This window comes from Daktulosphaira vitifoliae, unplaced genomic scaffold (assembly GCF_025091365.1).
Source record: "Daktulosphaira vitifoliae isolate Bord-2020 unplaced genomic scaffold, ASM2509136v1 Scaffold_1, whole genome shotgun sequence".
Taxonomy (NCBI): Eukaryota; Metazoa; Arthropoda; class Insecta; order Hemiptera; family Phylloxeridae; genus Daktulosphaira; species Daktulosphaira vitifoliae.
In genome coordinates, this window is record NW_026099572.1 from 17,412,001 (window position 1) to 17,427,280 (window position 15,280).

The 15,280-nt window shown below is 22.5% G+C and overlaps 2 protein-coding genes across 12 annotated transcripts in view; both read right to left on the bottom strand.

Moving 5' to 3' along the window:
* LOC126910485 (soluble calcium-activated nucleotidase 1-like) overlaps positions 1-15,280 on the bottom strand; it is a 219,825-nt gene that overhangs the window by 13,112 nt on the left and 191,433 nt on the right. Inside the window, exon 1 of one of the 9 annotated variants that reach the window (XM_050693105.1) lies at positions 459-536. The exons of 6 other annotated variants lie outside the window; for them this stretch is intronic. The gene's annotated coding sequence lies outside the window, so the exon portion shown is untranslated. Of the gene's footprint in view, positions 1-159; positions 244-458; positions 537-15,280 lie in introns of those variants that run through there. 2 more of the 9 variants (XM_050693098.1, XM_050693106.1) reach the window with 2 other exon arrangements.
* Positions 8,873-15,280, bottom strand: part of LOC126910490 (glyoxylate reductase/hydroxypyruvate reductase-like) — an 18,508-nt gene continuing 12,100 nt past the window's right edge. For all 3 annotated transcript variants that reach the window (XM_050693112.1, XM_050693114.1, XM_050693113.1), the window contains 3 exons: positions 14,684-14,848; positions 12,384-12,509; positions 8,873-9,181 (listed from right to left, as the gene is read on the bottom strand). In XM_050693112.1, the coding sequence (XP_050549069.1) occupies positions 9,057-9,181; positions 12,384-12,509; positions 14,684-14,848 (416 nt within the window). In that variant the 3' untranslated portion in view covers positions 8,873-9,056. The remainder of the gene's footprint in view (positions 9,182-12,383; positions 12,510-14,683; positions 14,849-15,280) is intronic.

Genomic DNA, 15,280 nt, shown 5'->3' on the forward strand with positions numbered 1-15,280 from the left:
GTTAACTTAGAACTGGTTCATATAGCAAGTTACATAGCTATTATAAGTTACATAGCAGCTATTTACTATGCGTGAATAGCTGACCTAATATACCGTGTACTGACCACTGGACCGTTTGACTTGTATACTAATTAATTATATGATTGGTGACATAAATACCTACTGCACACATGACCGACTGATGACAAAATAATTAATTTAAATTGTATAAATTTGTTAAAATTACATACTGTAAAATTTTAAACTCGAAATTAATGTAACATTGTATAATTAATAGTGTAATTAATGACCTTTACTATCAAATTTGTAATATTAGTAAAAAAAATTTTAAATTAGGTTAGATACTATTTTTGATCTGTACAATATAATTTATGAGAATTAATAATAATTAATTTTATTGAACTTTTATTGCTATTAAATAATATTAGAAATATTAATAACATAAAACTTATAAGTACCTTGGTATATTATTGTAGCACAATAACTATAGGATAAATAAAAATTATGGGGTAGTTATATTGCTTTTGCAAGTGTTAACTATTATTATTTTTACATGTTCTATAATAAAAAAAAAATTATTATAACCTATTTGCATTTGAATAAGCTTCTATAATAAAATGAAAAAAAAAAAAGTTTATTTACTTAGATGTTCACAAAAAAATTATATTTATAACAGAGTAAATAATGATGAAAATTCTAAAAAAAGTATTCTAAAAAAGTATTACAAAAATTATCAAATTTTAAAAGTATAAAAATTTTCAAACAAATTTATTGGATAATATTAATAAGGCCTATTAAAAGGCATAGGACTTGTCACATGCTGGACCTATATATATGGTTTAGTCCAAAATAATAGGTTTTATATTTTTTCGTCCAATAGTTATTTTTGCTCATTGAGAACTTATGTCTAATGAATTATTTTAGTCCATCAATAAGGAAATTAATAGTTATTCTGTAAACAATTTTAATATAATTAATTTAGAAATAAATTCAATACATAAATGAAATTATGTCATTCTTAATATATCTTACTCGATTTCATTTATGTGTAATTTAAATTCTGTGATATAGTTTTCAGATATCCAATTCTTGCTGTATAGTTTTTATAGTGCCTTAAAAAAATTCCAAATATTTGCATGATTATATATTAATAATTTACCTAATTTTGAATAAAACCCTTCTACAACATTATTTGTCCTTAGTCTGTTAATTAACTAAATCATACATAATCCACATTCCTGGAGAAAATTTAGCTAGAATTGCTGATTTATAATCTCTAGTCCCCTTTTTTTGAATGTAATTTCTATATAATTTATAAACTCATCAACACTCTCGTTGAATTCGATCATTAAATTATTGAACATTTCATTAAATTTCATAGTTCTAGGTAAAGTTCTCATCAATTCTAATAAATTATTTCTTAATATATTATCTGTTATACTGAATGATGGTGGTATTAATGCCAAACATAAATCAACATAGCTCGTTTCTTTTTAGACATAATTAATCTTGAACCCATTAAAATCTTAGAAACGTAAATAATAAAAATAGGTTAATCGATTGAATAATTTCCTGGTCATGGAAAAATAATAATAAATAAATCCGTCGATATCTGAAAGAGATTAATATCACTTTCATAAAACGCTTTGATGCGATTCTGTGAAATTTAAATATTTGTATATTTGTAATTTTACGATTTCAATTATTTAAATTTCACTCAATTATTAAATGTTTTTAAATTATTTTCTGAATAAATAATAAAGTAATTTCTTAGAAAAAAGTGCGAATTTTTTTGTTTTAACAATTAATTTCTGATACTAGAACAATATTCTGGTCAATTTTATCTTAAATAGTGTAATACACTTAAAAAACTTTAATATAATGTTGGTTAAAAGTTGTCACTTTTTCCGGAACATTTTCAAAAATCAAGATGAAAAATTTTTTTTATACATTGGTCTCTTTTAAACTCTTTCTGAAGTTCGGTTAATTGTATTTCCAGAAAAAGTATACCAAAGGAAAGCTTATTGTCTCCAGTAAACCTAATTAAATTTTTTTTTTAATCAGCGTTCTTGAAAAAAGTTATATTAATTTGAAAAACAGAAAAAATTCTAGAAAATGATATTTTTACGGTAATTTACTATTGAAATATTTTTCTAACCAATTTAATTATTGAAAATAAATTGTAATGAGTATAAATACATTTTTAAGTTGTTATGAATAAAATTATTCATTGTTTTAAAGAGGTTAAATTTAAAATATAAATTTCGTTTGAGTCTGTACTTTTAATTAAAACTATTGTAATACAGAACTATTAAATATTAAAATACATTGTGACTTATTTTCATTAAAATAATTTTTTTGTTTTATTAGAATTTATACAAAAACATATTGTTTTATGTAATGTACATATATGTTGTCCTTCAAATCTACTTAAAATCTAGTTGACAAAAAAAAAATGACAATTTTTTAAAATTCACATATTGAATTTTTTACAATTTATTTTCATTATTGTAGTTCAAAAGCATAAAATTTATTTACAAAAAGAATACTACAAAATAGTCACCGAATTAAAAGTTATAGGATTTGACAGAACTTATGGAACCACAACGTATACAAAATAATACTTTTGTCATGAACCTTTAATTAACTAATTAATACAAATAATATTTGTAGTATTTTTTTTTATTATTATTTTAGATACGTGTTTTTTAATTTATTATGAAGTGTTTTTTATTTTTATCTCTTATATTTATAAGGGTGTCAACTTAATTTTTTTAAATGGCAATATATATAGGATGGTCGTTAAAAATCTATATTTTATTTTACTTCAGGGGCCTATTTTTATTGTTATAAAATTAGGATGTGCAAAATTTGAGACCGAAATGTCAAAGTAAATACATACCTCATGGTCTATAAAATTAAGTAAAATAAATATTTTTCATAAAAAAAAAAGTTGGTCCTTTCTCCATAACATTTTTGATACATATAGACAAGGTTTTTTTTAACTTTTTTAATAAAAAATGTTGAAATTAAAAAACTTTAATTTTCATAATAGTTAAATAATAAAAATTATTTGTTAATTTTATTAATAATAAAAAATATATAAAAATCTCAACATTTCGGAAATAGAGACATAAAAGCCAAGAAGATGATAATGTTTTAATTTTATTTTTTGCACAGAAAAAAATTAATAAATTATATGATTTGAATACTCTATGTAATTTAAATGTCTTTATCGACCATATTAAAAAGTACTGTAACAAATGTATTCAAAATTTTGTTAGGGATTTTATATTAATTAACGTTATCTAAAATCTAATTACAATTTTGATTGTTAGAAATTGCTACGTACTATATAATTATAATAATCAAAAAATAATGTTAGCATTATGACAATTTAAAAAAATTAAACAATTCTATAGTTATAAACATATAAAATGTCAAATTGTGTGTTATGTAAACTCTACTAAATTTCAACCTTAATAATTTAATTTATCAAAATAAAAAAGTTTACAAACCCATTTATTTTGTTTTAAAAATAAATGTCATGTCGTTGCTCTCAAACCTAAAAGTGACAAAATGAGTTGATGTGCATGCTAATTTTCATTTTGATAAAATAATTATATTTAAGGTTATTTTATATTGTTGTAATTTATATATTTTCATAGTTATATATTTAATTAATGACTAGATTAATTTGGAAGTTTTTATAAAATAAAATAAGCAATTATAGAGCTCAGTAAAATTATAAGATGGTAATATAATTAGTACATTTTTAATAATCTTCAATTTTTAATAACCATAGAACATAAAACTTAAGAGAAATGGTACTTTTCGACTTTTTAAGAATTTGATTTATTAAAGTTTTAGAGAAAAAAGACCAATTTCAGAAGTTTTAAAAATTTGTTATAATTATTTTGACATTCACTACCCTTAGTCATACATAAGTATCCAATCTATTCCAATTGAACATTTAAAATTTTACGAAATTTTAAGAATATTTGTATTTATAACAATAATTAACAATAAATTAACACAATTAAATTATCAGTAAATTATTTTAGATTTAAAGGCAAAAGGCTGTAAATACCTATAATAATTTATTATAAACTGTATATGATTTATTCAGTATTTATAGTTTTATGTTCCAATAATTGATGATTTTTCAAGAGAATGGAATTTTCTTAGCCTTGTTGAGGTATACACTTAATGGGGATTGATTAATCAATAAATTATTGTATATATAAAATACGAATATTATATTAAATTTAAAAAAAATTCACTTTTTCAACTTAACTTTTGAAAATGTTCCGGAAAGACTGACACTTTAAAATATACCTTAAATTAAAGCTTATGTAATATACTTTAATTTGAAAAAAAAATTTGACCTCTAGACTTGTCTTCATAGTAAAAATGACTACCGTATGCAAAAATATGCTATTTTTGTGAAAAAATTCTAGATATTATATTTTACATTTTTTAACACTATGTTGCTATAACTTTTTAAAAAATGCATGAATCAATTCTATTCTTTAATGATAAATACTTTATAATATAATCATAAAAGGAGTATATATTATATACTCCTTTCAACTGACACACTTTTTTTTTAAATCGGATCATATCCCTTTATACAAGGAGGGTCAAAACATTAAACATATGTATTGAAACTAGGACATTTTCAATTTAATTTTTGAAAGTGTTCCGGAAATACTGACACTTTTATATATACCTTAAATTAAAGCTTATGTAATATACTTAAATTTGGAAATAAAAATTCAAAATATAGATTTGTCTACATGGTAAAAATGACTACCGTATTCAAAAATATGCTATTTATGTGTTAAAATTCTGGGTTTTGTATTTTATTTTATTTTAAAATACCTGAAAAGGGGAGTACACTGATTTTCATAAATATTATATAAATCAAAATGATATAGCATAGAAAGTTAAACTTATTTACATTTTTTTGCTTTTTTTAAGTCTAGAAAAATAGCTTTGAAATTTGAACTAGCTTAAATTGCCATCTTTTCAGAAGACCGGGCAACGTACGGTTGCCGAGTCGGTAAAATTAGAGTCTTACGTGCTTGGGTTACAAGGTTCCAACCCACGTATGGCAAGGGATTTTTTGCATTTTTTCTTAATTCTTTTTAAGTTAAAATAAATTTTCAACTCTTTTGATTTTCATCTCATTTAGATTCAATAATCTCAAGGAAGATCAAGGATCCCATCATTGTAGTCGCCTCTATTTTAACACGCTTATATTAGTTTCAACGATACGTCAAAAGATAAAAAATCATATCTAGTTGAAGACATTATCCTTACAAATTAAAAAAAATTCCTCGTTCCTCAAAAATAAGGGAAATATCTACAAAAATTACAATTTTTTAAATTATTAAATTTCATCATTTTTCTAATTTTTTTTTTCTTATAACTACCATAACTTAATTAAATATTAACAAATCAATCCATTTTTTTTTTTATATTGAAACCTTAGATATTTTCCTTTCATTTGATTTTATTTATTTGAAAATTTAACACTTAAAATGCTTACAGGGGGGATTTAAAATGGCAACTATTTTACAAAAACAAACTTTTGAAAATGTTCTGGAAATACTGCGTCCTCTAAACATATATCAAATTAAATCTTATATTATGTACCATAAAATGAAAAAAAAATTGTCCCGACGACTTATCTTCTATGTGCAAATTATGCCGTAGTTAAAACCATGATATTCTTGTGTTAAAATTTTTAATTTTCGATTTTATATTTTCAAGTTTAAATTGCTATAACTAATTTATTGACTTTCATGAATATTATATAATTTAATTGACATAGAATAAAGTTCATAAGACATAAGAAGTTAAACTTATTTAAATTTATTTGCTTTTTTAAAGTCGAAAAAGTAACTTTAAAATTTGAATGAGCTTAAATTGCTAATTTTATCAACCGACAAAAACGACGAACAGTTGACGAATCGGTAACACTGTGTATTTCATGCTTGGGTAGGAGGTTCATAACCGACTGAGACAATTAATATATTGCATTTTTTTTTTGAGTTAGAAAAAAATTTTCAAATCATTTGATTTTCGTCACATTTAGATTCAATAACTTCAATAAATATCAAGGATCCCATCACTGTAGTTTCTCTTTGTGAGAAAAATGTCTTATTTATGTTAATATTATTTTACTATGTGTTTTTTTTTTATGGCTGCGATTTATTTTTCCAAACCTCAATTAGCCTACTTTTTTCAACGATACGTCAAATGATTACAATTCGTATTTAGTTGAAGATATTACGCTTAAAAATTGAAATAATTCCTTATTCAAATAAAAAGTAGCTTTATCCATACAAACAATTAAAATCATTCATTTCTATTATTTTTAAAGTATTTATTGTCGAATTGAATTTGATATGATAAAAGTATTTGACTACAAAAGTAAATAATTTTATTTTGTAATTAATTAATTTTTTAATTCTATTTTTGTGTGCTACTACCAACCAGTCTACAACATAACAATTTTTTTTGTAACACGTTGCTATATAAATCATTTATAAAAAAAAATGATTATTAGTTTCACTTGAATTTAACAATGGATTTTTACAATTATAATCAAATATTATAATACGTTCAATTGAGTAGATCTTTTTAACAACTTTTTTTTTTATCGTTTTTTTTTTAGTTAAAGTAAATTATTAAAATTAATTCAGTTCTACATATTTCAATTGTAGAATCTTTTTAAATACCATAAGTTAATTAGAAATAATTACTATGATTTCTATTAGTGATCTATTAAGATAAAAATGCAAAAAAACCGAGATTTTCTGATAAATTTACTGTAAATAGTATTTATAAAATTTCCTTACTGAATATTAAACTTAACATTACCATTTTTTCTATTCTAATGATGTCAATTTCAAACTTACAAGTTGAGCTAAAAGTTATGGCAATAAATTAATTTTTTTATTTATTATAAACTTTCATTTAAAGGAAAAAAAGTAATAGGTTAAAAATTATTACTTTTAACATATTAAAAATCAAAATTAATAATAATTTGAAAACAATTAATAATAAAAATTATATATATTTTTGAATCTAAGAATTACTAATCTGGATATAATTAAGGAAATAGAAGTTGATATTGGTTTTGTAATTATTCATTAATTTTTTAGAAATAAACACTATTTACAGATTTGCATCAAAATGTTTCTTATGATAGTGATTTTAATTCACTACTACATTAGACCCAACTATGCCACGTCCCCACTGTGCCGGGTTTTTTAAGTTTATAGATTAGATATTGTTTTCATTTAATAAAAACTTAAATTTACATTATTTTAAGGAAGTCGATAGTGGATAAGACCAAATTTTTTTTTTAAATTATAAGACGTAGAAAACAATTAACTTCTAAAACGAAAAAATCATATTATATTTTATATTTTTAAAGATATTGTGTTTGACATAGTTGAATAATCACCTGTAAAAACACTTATGTACATATTATATGATTTGTATGAATAAATAACATACAAAGACTGTGCTATGATTTTTTAAATAAATGTATGCATTCTTAATTATTTTTAGTATTTTTATTTAGTGTATTTAATAAACCAATTTGAACAAAATATGTAGTGGATACAACCCAAATTCTCTCTTTCTTAATGATATTTGTATATAATAACACATGTAATTTTCATAATTAGTATGGGTTTTCTAGAGTTTAGGGTATCTATGCCTTCTAAACTTCTCTAAAGTGTACCTTTAATAAATAAAAAAAGCAATAAATAGTGAATATTACAAGAGAAATAATACATTTTTTTTTATTTTTATTTTCATAAAAATGTTTATGAAAATTTAAAAATATATATGCGCCTATATAGAATGTTTTATTTGTCGTTAGTCAGTAGATTTGTTCAAGAATATTAATAATTTTGACAATTTACTTTTAAGATACACTGGACAGCCGTAATGGAGATGATTTTGCACATTGCAGTTCAGCACGACTCGTACTAAATATACTTACTAATATAAGTCAATAATATTGACTTATAGTTTGGTAAAGTAAAATGTCTACTTTACTTCTTTTAACAAGTATTGTTGTTAAACAATTTTTAAGTTATTTTACTTATATTAAATAAAGATTATATCAATGTTGTTGTTTTAATTTTTATAATATTAATAGATTGATTGACACTGGGAACTATCTGATAAAACTTAGAGAATTTAGTAACGTATACTACGTATATTTTTTTTAATCGATATTAAATAATTATTTGACCGTCAAAACAAGTTAATATACAGGGTGATTTTTTTATCATAACCCACTCAATTACTTATAGAATAATAATAATTTAAAATTTTTTTTTTATTATTATCTTTAGTTACACATTATTCTTGAATTATTAACTATGTAATACTTTTTAAGTTCATCCCTTATGCCTGGTAAGGGTGTCAACTTTGTTTTTTTAAATGATAACACATATTTTTAATTTAATAAAATGTTTGAGTTTTTAATTCAATAGTAAATGGAATTTGAATTTTTAATATAACTTAATTCGTTTATTAGATATAAACATTTAAAGTTTTAAATTTTTAAGTTAATATATAGGTATAATACACAAAAAAAAATCAATTGGAAACTTTGTGTTACTCTTAAATGGATATTGGTATAAATAAATTTTATTTTAATAAGTTAAAGCGTTAGAAATTTCGAATTTTATGACAAAAATTTATAAATTTTTATACTTGCAGAAAAATTACTCTTTTGGACAATTATTGCAAAAGATAAGTACTTTAAAAACTTTTACATTTTCAAAAATGAAAAATTTACCATTAAAAATGAAATTTTTGTAAAACTTTACTAACAACATTTATCAAATAAATATACCTTATATTTCAATATAAATGAAACTACTTACTAGTAACATAAAAATATTAACATACAAAAATACATAGTTTTAGATTAATCAAGCGCTGAACAATTAAAAGTTTTTATCTAAAGTTGTAAAGATTTGATACATTATTTAACAAAACAAAAAATATTTTATCTATTCTTAGAAGATCACTTCACAAGGCATTGCACGATTTTCTAATACTGAAATAACATTATTAGCAGCCAATAAAGATTTTCTTAATGAATTACCATGTACGTTTTGACCAGCAATATGTGGCAATAGAACTAAAAATTTTAATAGTACAAATTAGTATATCTCAATAATAAGTCTAAAATTCACTTTCTATAATATTCAATCTTGTTAAGAAAAAAGCCTCTTTTTTAAGTTAATCGACAACTTTTAAGATTTAGTAATGAGGTTTAAAAGTAGTCATTATAAAGTTAATAAAGTATTATTTATATATAAATTGTATAGTATAGCTTTACTTTGCATTTATAAGAAAATGAATAGAAACTTAATAGTAGTTAGATTGCAACCTTAAAGTCTTGATAACAAGAATCCACATAAAATAGTAGCAGTGGTATTTTTTCTTTTTTCATCAATAAATGTTATACAAAAGGCATACCGAATTTAATTTGATATGGTTAAATGATTAAAAATCCTTTTTGAATAGGTATTGATTTCAATAAGTAGGGTCAAGTGGGGTAAATGGAAATTGGGGCAAAAGGAAAAAAATATTATTTAAAATAAATTATTAGTGATTATAGAATTCGGTAATATTATAACCACAGTACACATAAGGTATAATAGTGTGCAATGATAAAAATATGGAAAATTTGAGGATATGTATAAATTGTTATCACTCGAAAAAGTGTTTATGATTATTTTAGATTATATTTTCTGCTCAATGGCTTTTGAGAAGGGCATCTTCATCAAAAATATAAGTAGAACAGTACAGTTTGAACAAAATTGTCATTTCATATTTACTTATTTACTATACGGCCCTAAAACCAGTTTAATATCACTTTTTCTATGGAATTATATTTGTTTTGTAAAATACAAAATAAAAATCAATTGGGGTAAATGGAAATATTAATAACAAATATAATTTGAAATATTACGATCTTTATCATTTTTTTTTTCAACTTTAGAGTGCGTAATTATATAAAAAAAAACATATTAACAGTTGTAGAAAATAAAATTTCATTAGAATCTTAAATGTCAAACACTTTTATGGACTAAATTTTTCCAACATCAAATAATAATATTTTAGTAAACCCAAAAGATATAATATCTATTTTTTCAATTCAATTAATACAATATAAAACTAACAATACAATTTGTGTTACAAAAGACCAAGTACCTCGTCTTAGAGTAACAAAGTATGGTGAAGTTTTAACAAATAAAAATGTGTTAAAATAATTGGAGGTAGCAACCTCAAAGAAAAAGCTAATCAAATATCCTAGTAAACTTGGGAGACATAAGAAAGCTATTAAAGATGTACAAAATATTGTGTTGGAACAATCAATTGATAATATTGATGATGTAGTTTATCATTCATCAGAAGATGATTATAATGACAATTCATTAGATTTAAGTATTGAAGAAGTTTTATACAATACACCAATTTGGTCTCAAATAAAACCTGGAGTATTTCTTTTAATAGATTTTATTGGAGGGAACCGTAAGAAACAACATTTTAAGTATGTATGTTTAGTTAAACGTATAGATGAAGATGATGGGGATATTTTAGTCCGAGGATTAAAAAAAAATAATGAAATTGGAACTGATTTTTATATTGTTGAAAATGACTTGTCAGATATTACAGTAGAGATGATTCTTGCAATATTACCAATACCAACTGAACATAAGAAGAACAGAAAAACGATATACAAATTTCCTGGATACATAAATATCGATGAAAAATAATCAGTTTAGGCACTATGTTATATACTTATTCATACATTAATTTATGTGATATATTTTGAAACTAAAAATGCTGTTAGTTTGTTATTTTGTTTATAATTTTTACTTTACATTGTTATTTTTTATGTTAAATTATTATTATCACTATTATATGAAAACAAAAGACTGTTAATATATTTTGAAAGTTTATGAAATAGTAAGTAAGCATTAAACTGTACTAAATTATGTTAAAATAATAAAGATTACCTAATTATTGGAATAATTTAATTGTAATTTATGTAATTCAAACAAATTTTCATTTGCCCCAGGCTTATAACATTATCAACTATACTTTAATTTTCATTTACCCCATACACAATATACTATTTGGGACAAATGGAAATTTGTAGGTATCGAATACATGAAATAATATAATGATAGCTGTAACAGAACAATTTCATTTGCCCATTATGTTTGTTCAATATAACACTTGCTGTTNACGAATATATGAAATAATATAATGATAGCTGTAACAGAACAATTTCATTTGCCCATTATGTTTGTTCAATATAACACTTGCTGTTGGAAATAGTTATTTTCATTTACCCCAGAAGTATGGGGCAAATGTAAATTTTTTATGAAATTTTATATTATTTTTTTCTCTTAAAATAATCAACTATTTTAACGTTTGATTGAAATGTTAGACACACATTGTATATAGTTAAATAGTTTTTATCTCAACCAAAATTTAAAAATATTATTATTACATGAATCTAATAAAAGTTGTAAAACATGTAAATTTCATTTACATTTACCCCACTTGACCCTACCAATCGATATTTTCTTTTGATATGTTTAGTAATATGTATAGATCTTTATATTTGTTCCAATACCAAATAAAAGTAAGGCTCAATTTTTTCCGATATATCATCCCCAATAGTTATAATATTATTATAAACTAAAATTAAAGTATATACAAATCGCTCGCAAATATAATTATAGTATAAACCTTGAATATAATGTTATATTTAATAATCATTCTATAAAACGTTCAATAAGCAAGGAAACAGGTTTCTATCGTTTTCATTGTTTGAAACAATTGTCCCGTTTCCTTAATTACTGACATTCTGTGTATTATTTCATAGATTCACTTTTTTGTAGTTCAAATAATCGGATTAATTTTTTAAAATTTAACACAATAGTGCTATCTAGTACAATATATCTTTGGATAGATTATTTTATACGCACAGATGGCGCTGTAATGACTGAGTTAAAGGATTAGTTCATAAATAATAATTTTTGAATATGTAATGATTTCATTTTATAATATTATATAATTATTTATTATTGTAATAAAATGTATAAAAAAAATTCTAAATTATTTTGAAAATAATTTTTTAATTATACAAAATAATATATTTTTTTATAATTATGGGTATTTATTACACATAATATTAAACTATCTGAGAATTGCACATTTTTTAGAAATTCATTCACATTGAAAAAAGAAAATTATAATGTGTAATTAGATTTATGAATTATTCTATGCACCTAAATTAATTATTAAAAATATTTTCTTACCGACGTTTTCCATACTTCTTAATGGTGAATCCATGGGAAGGGGCTCTGGTGTCATAACATCTAAACCAGCTCCTCTAATTCGCTTTTCCTTCAAAGCATCTATTAGGGCATCTTGGTCTATTAATTCTAAAACAATCATCAAAATATAATTCTTTTTCAAGTGTGTTGAATAGTTTTTAAAATATTTAGATTTTTTTAATAGATAAAATTAGATAGACTATAATGTTATTTATGTTTTTCATCATGTTATTGAAATAAATAACAAAAAAATAACACTTATATTATCAAAAAATAGGAGATTTGAACAGCGATATACTAGGAAGCTAACCACCAATGTGGTACAAAAAAGTGACATTTCTATGTGCTGCTAAAATAGAAGGATTCAGCCAAAAAAAAAGAAGGATAAAAATTAATTTTTTATCTGAATTACGCTATATTATTAGTTTACAAATTTCGTACCCTAATTTTAGACAGAATTATTATATTTAACTTCATTTTTTGATGATTGTTTTTTTTTTCAACTAAAACTAGACTAGGTAAAAATTTTATTATAAATTAGGATTACATAAATTTATAACCATTAGTTATATTATTGTACACATTATGAACAAAATAACAACACATATAATACTAATATAAAAATAGATTTCTATTAATAATTAATACTGCAACTGTTTATTTATAACACAGTTTTTTAGAGTCTGTTAATTTTTTGTAATCGTATGTTATTTTTAATGTTTATAAACTCAAAATAATGTTTTTAACATTTTTTTTCTTCTAAATATAATTTTTTTTCTAATCTCATGCTATTCACTACTTAATTAATGTACTTAATTTTTTTGAGAATAATAAACTAAAAATATTCATAATTTATCAACGATTAAAAAATAATTAACAATTAAAATTGGTGATCGTTTACTGGCACAAGTCTGAACAGTTTTAACTTAATAATTTCATAACTCTTTAGCCAATGTAATGATAAAAAATATTTTGGTCTTAAAAGTTTATTTGTGGTCTATTGATTAGTATCTACAAAGATTGGAATTTTTTATATTAATTTATTATTCTTTTTATAAATTCCACAAGTTGACCATGTAAATCTTGTAACATGTAATTTTAGTCAAATTTTTATAAATAAAATTTATTACATAATTAAAAAAAAAATCTATTTGTTTTTAAAAAATTGATAAAAATTCTCAGAAAGACTAGAGTTGAGCAAAATTAGTCTTAGAGAAGCCGAGTACTTAATAAAACAAAAATAAATTATAGGTTTTGTATCGAATGATCACAACTATAATAAAAAATAATATCATTTTACCTTAATCTGTTAAGTCATTAACTTGGTTCAGCTAAATAATGTATTTAATATACATAACTTTCAAACTAATTATAAATATTATCATATTTGTTGTGGTATAAATTGATAAAATTGGAAAAGTATAGAACAATATTTTTTACCAATTGTTCAATAAACCTTTAATTGTACTTACCAAGTGTCAGGTAGAACTGAATGTTGATATTTGTTTATATATTTTCGATGAATTTAATAAAAAATAAAACGTCAGCACAGTGTGGACATGGCACAATTGGGACAAGTATAGATGATATCTGACAGTGATTAAAATTACTATCATAAGAAACGCTTCGATGCAAATCTTTAGATAGTGTTTCATTTAGAGAAATTGGTGGATTATTAAAACTAAGTTTTAGTAATCCATGATATCTCTTATTATTCCACGAAATTAAGATTTTAGTATTGATCAAGAATTTTTTTTTCTGTTTTGATATATATTAAGTGCTGATTTGTGGAAGTAAAACAAATCTTGTGTATTTTTCTTGACAACTCTTAAAATTTCTTTTGAAACACATAGTTTACTAATTTTTCCCCAATCATAACTTTAAATTGTATTACTTTTGGGACATTGTAGATTTATGTAGATTATGATATACTACTTATTCCTATGTCAACTGTCCGTTGAGAATATTGGAAACCATGACGTACATTTACTTTTGTTTTTCTTGGGCCATCAAAATTGTTGTGAGATTTTCTAAATTTTTATATTGATAAGTTTTTTTTTTAATTTTTAATGTGAGAGAATATAGATTTTGATTTTTTTAGGAAAGAGCGTTGGATTGGTTAAGAAAGATTAAACCATTAAATTACGTTCCAGTATTATAGTTTAGTGTATTAAACACATGTGATTTATATATTATATAAAGCACATATTAATATTTTATTATAATATTTATTTTGTTCAGAATAAGTGAAAAAGTATACAACAAAATAAAATTCAACTTACGACCTCGGCCTATGTTTATAATCACGACATTTGATTTCATAGATGATAAACGACTTCTATTAATAGTATATCTTGTTTCAGGTGACAACACACTTGTCAGTATAATATAATCACTACTCATGACCAATTCATCGATTGAAACAAATTGACCTCCCAATGATTCCACTGAAAAAAATATTAAGTGTGAATCTAAACAATATATAAACATTTTTTACTTTATTTTGATAGTTTACAATTGATAGAACAATTACACGTTCAAGTTATGACACACTTCTTACCATAAATTTACAGCCTACTATAGTAAAAATTGATCACTTGTGGCTAATATTATTTAAAATTTAAATATATTAAAAATATGATTAATTTAAAACCCAAAATATATTAACAATAATATTAATTTAAAACTAAAAAACCCAGCACAGGGGGGTCGCGGCACAGTTGTGACGTGGTATAGATGGATCAAGTATAATGATATCTGACAGTGATTAAAATCACTATCAAAAATAAACGCTTCGATGCAAATCTTTAGATAGTGTTTAATTTTAAAAAAATTGGTGTTTTATTCCAAAAGCTACTTGATCTGCTGGTTCCTTATTA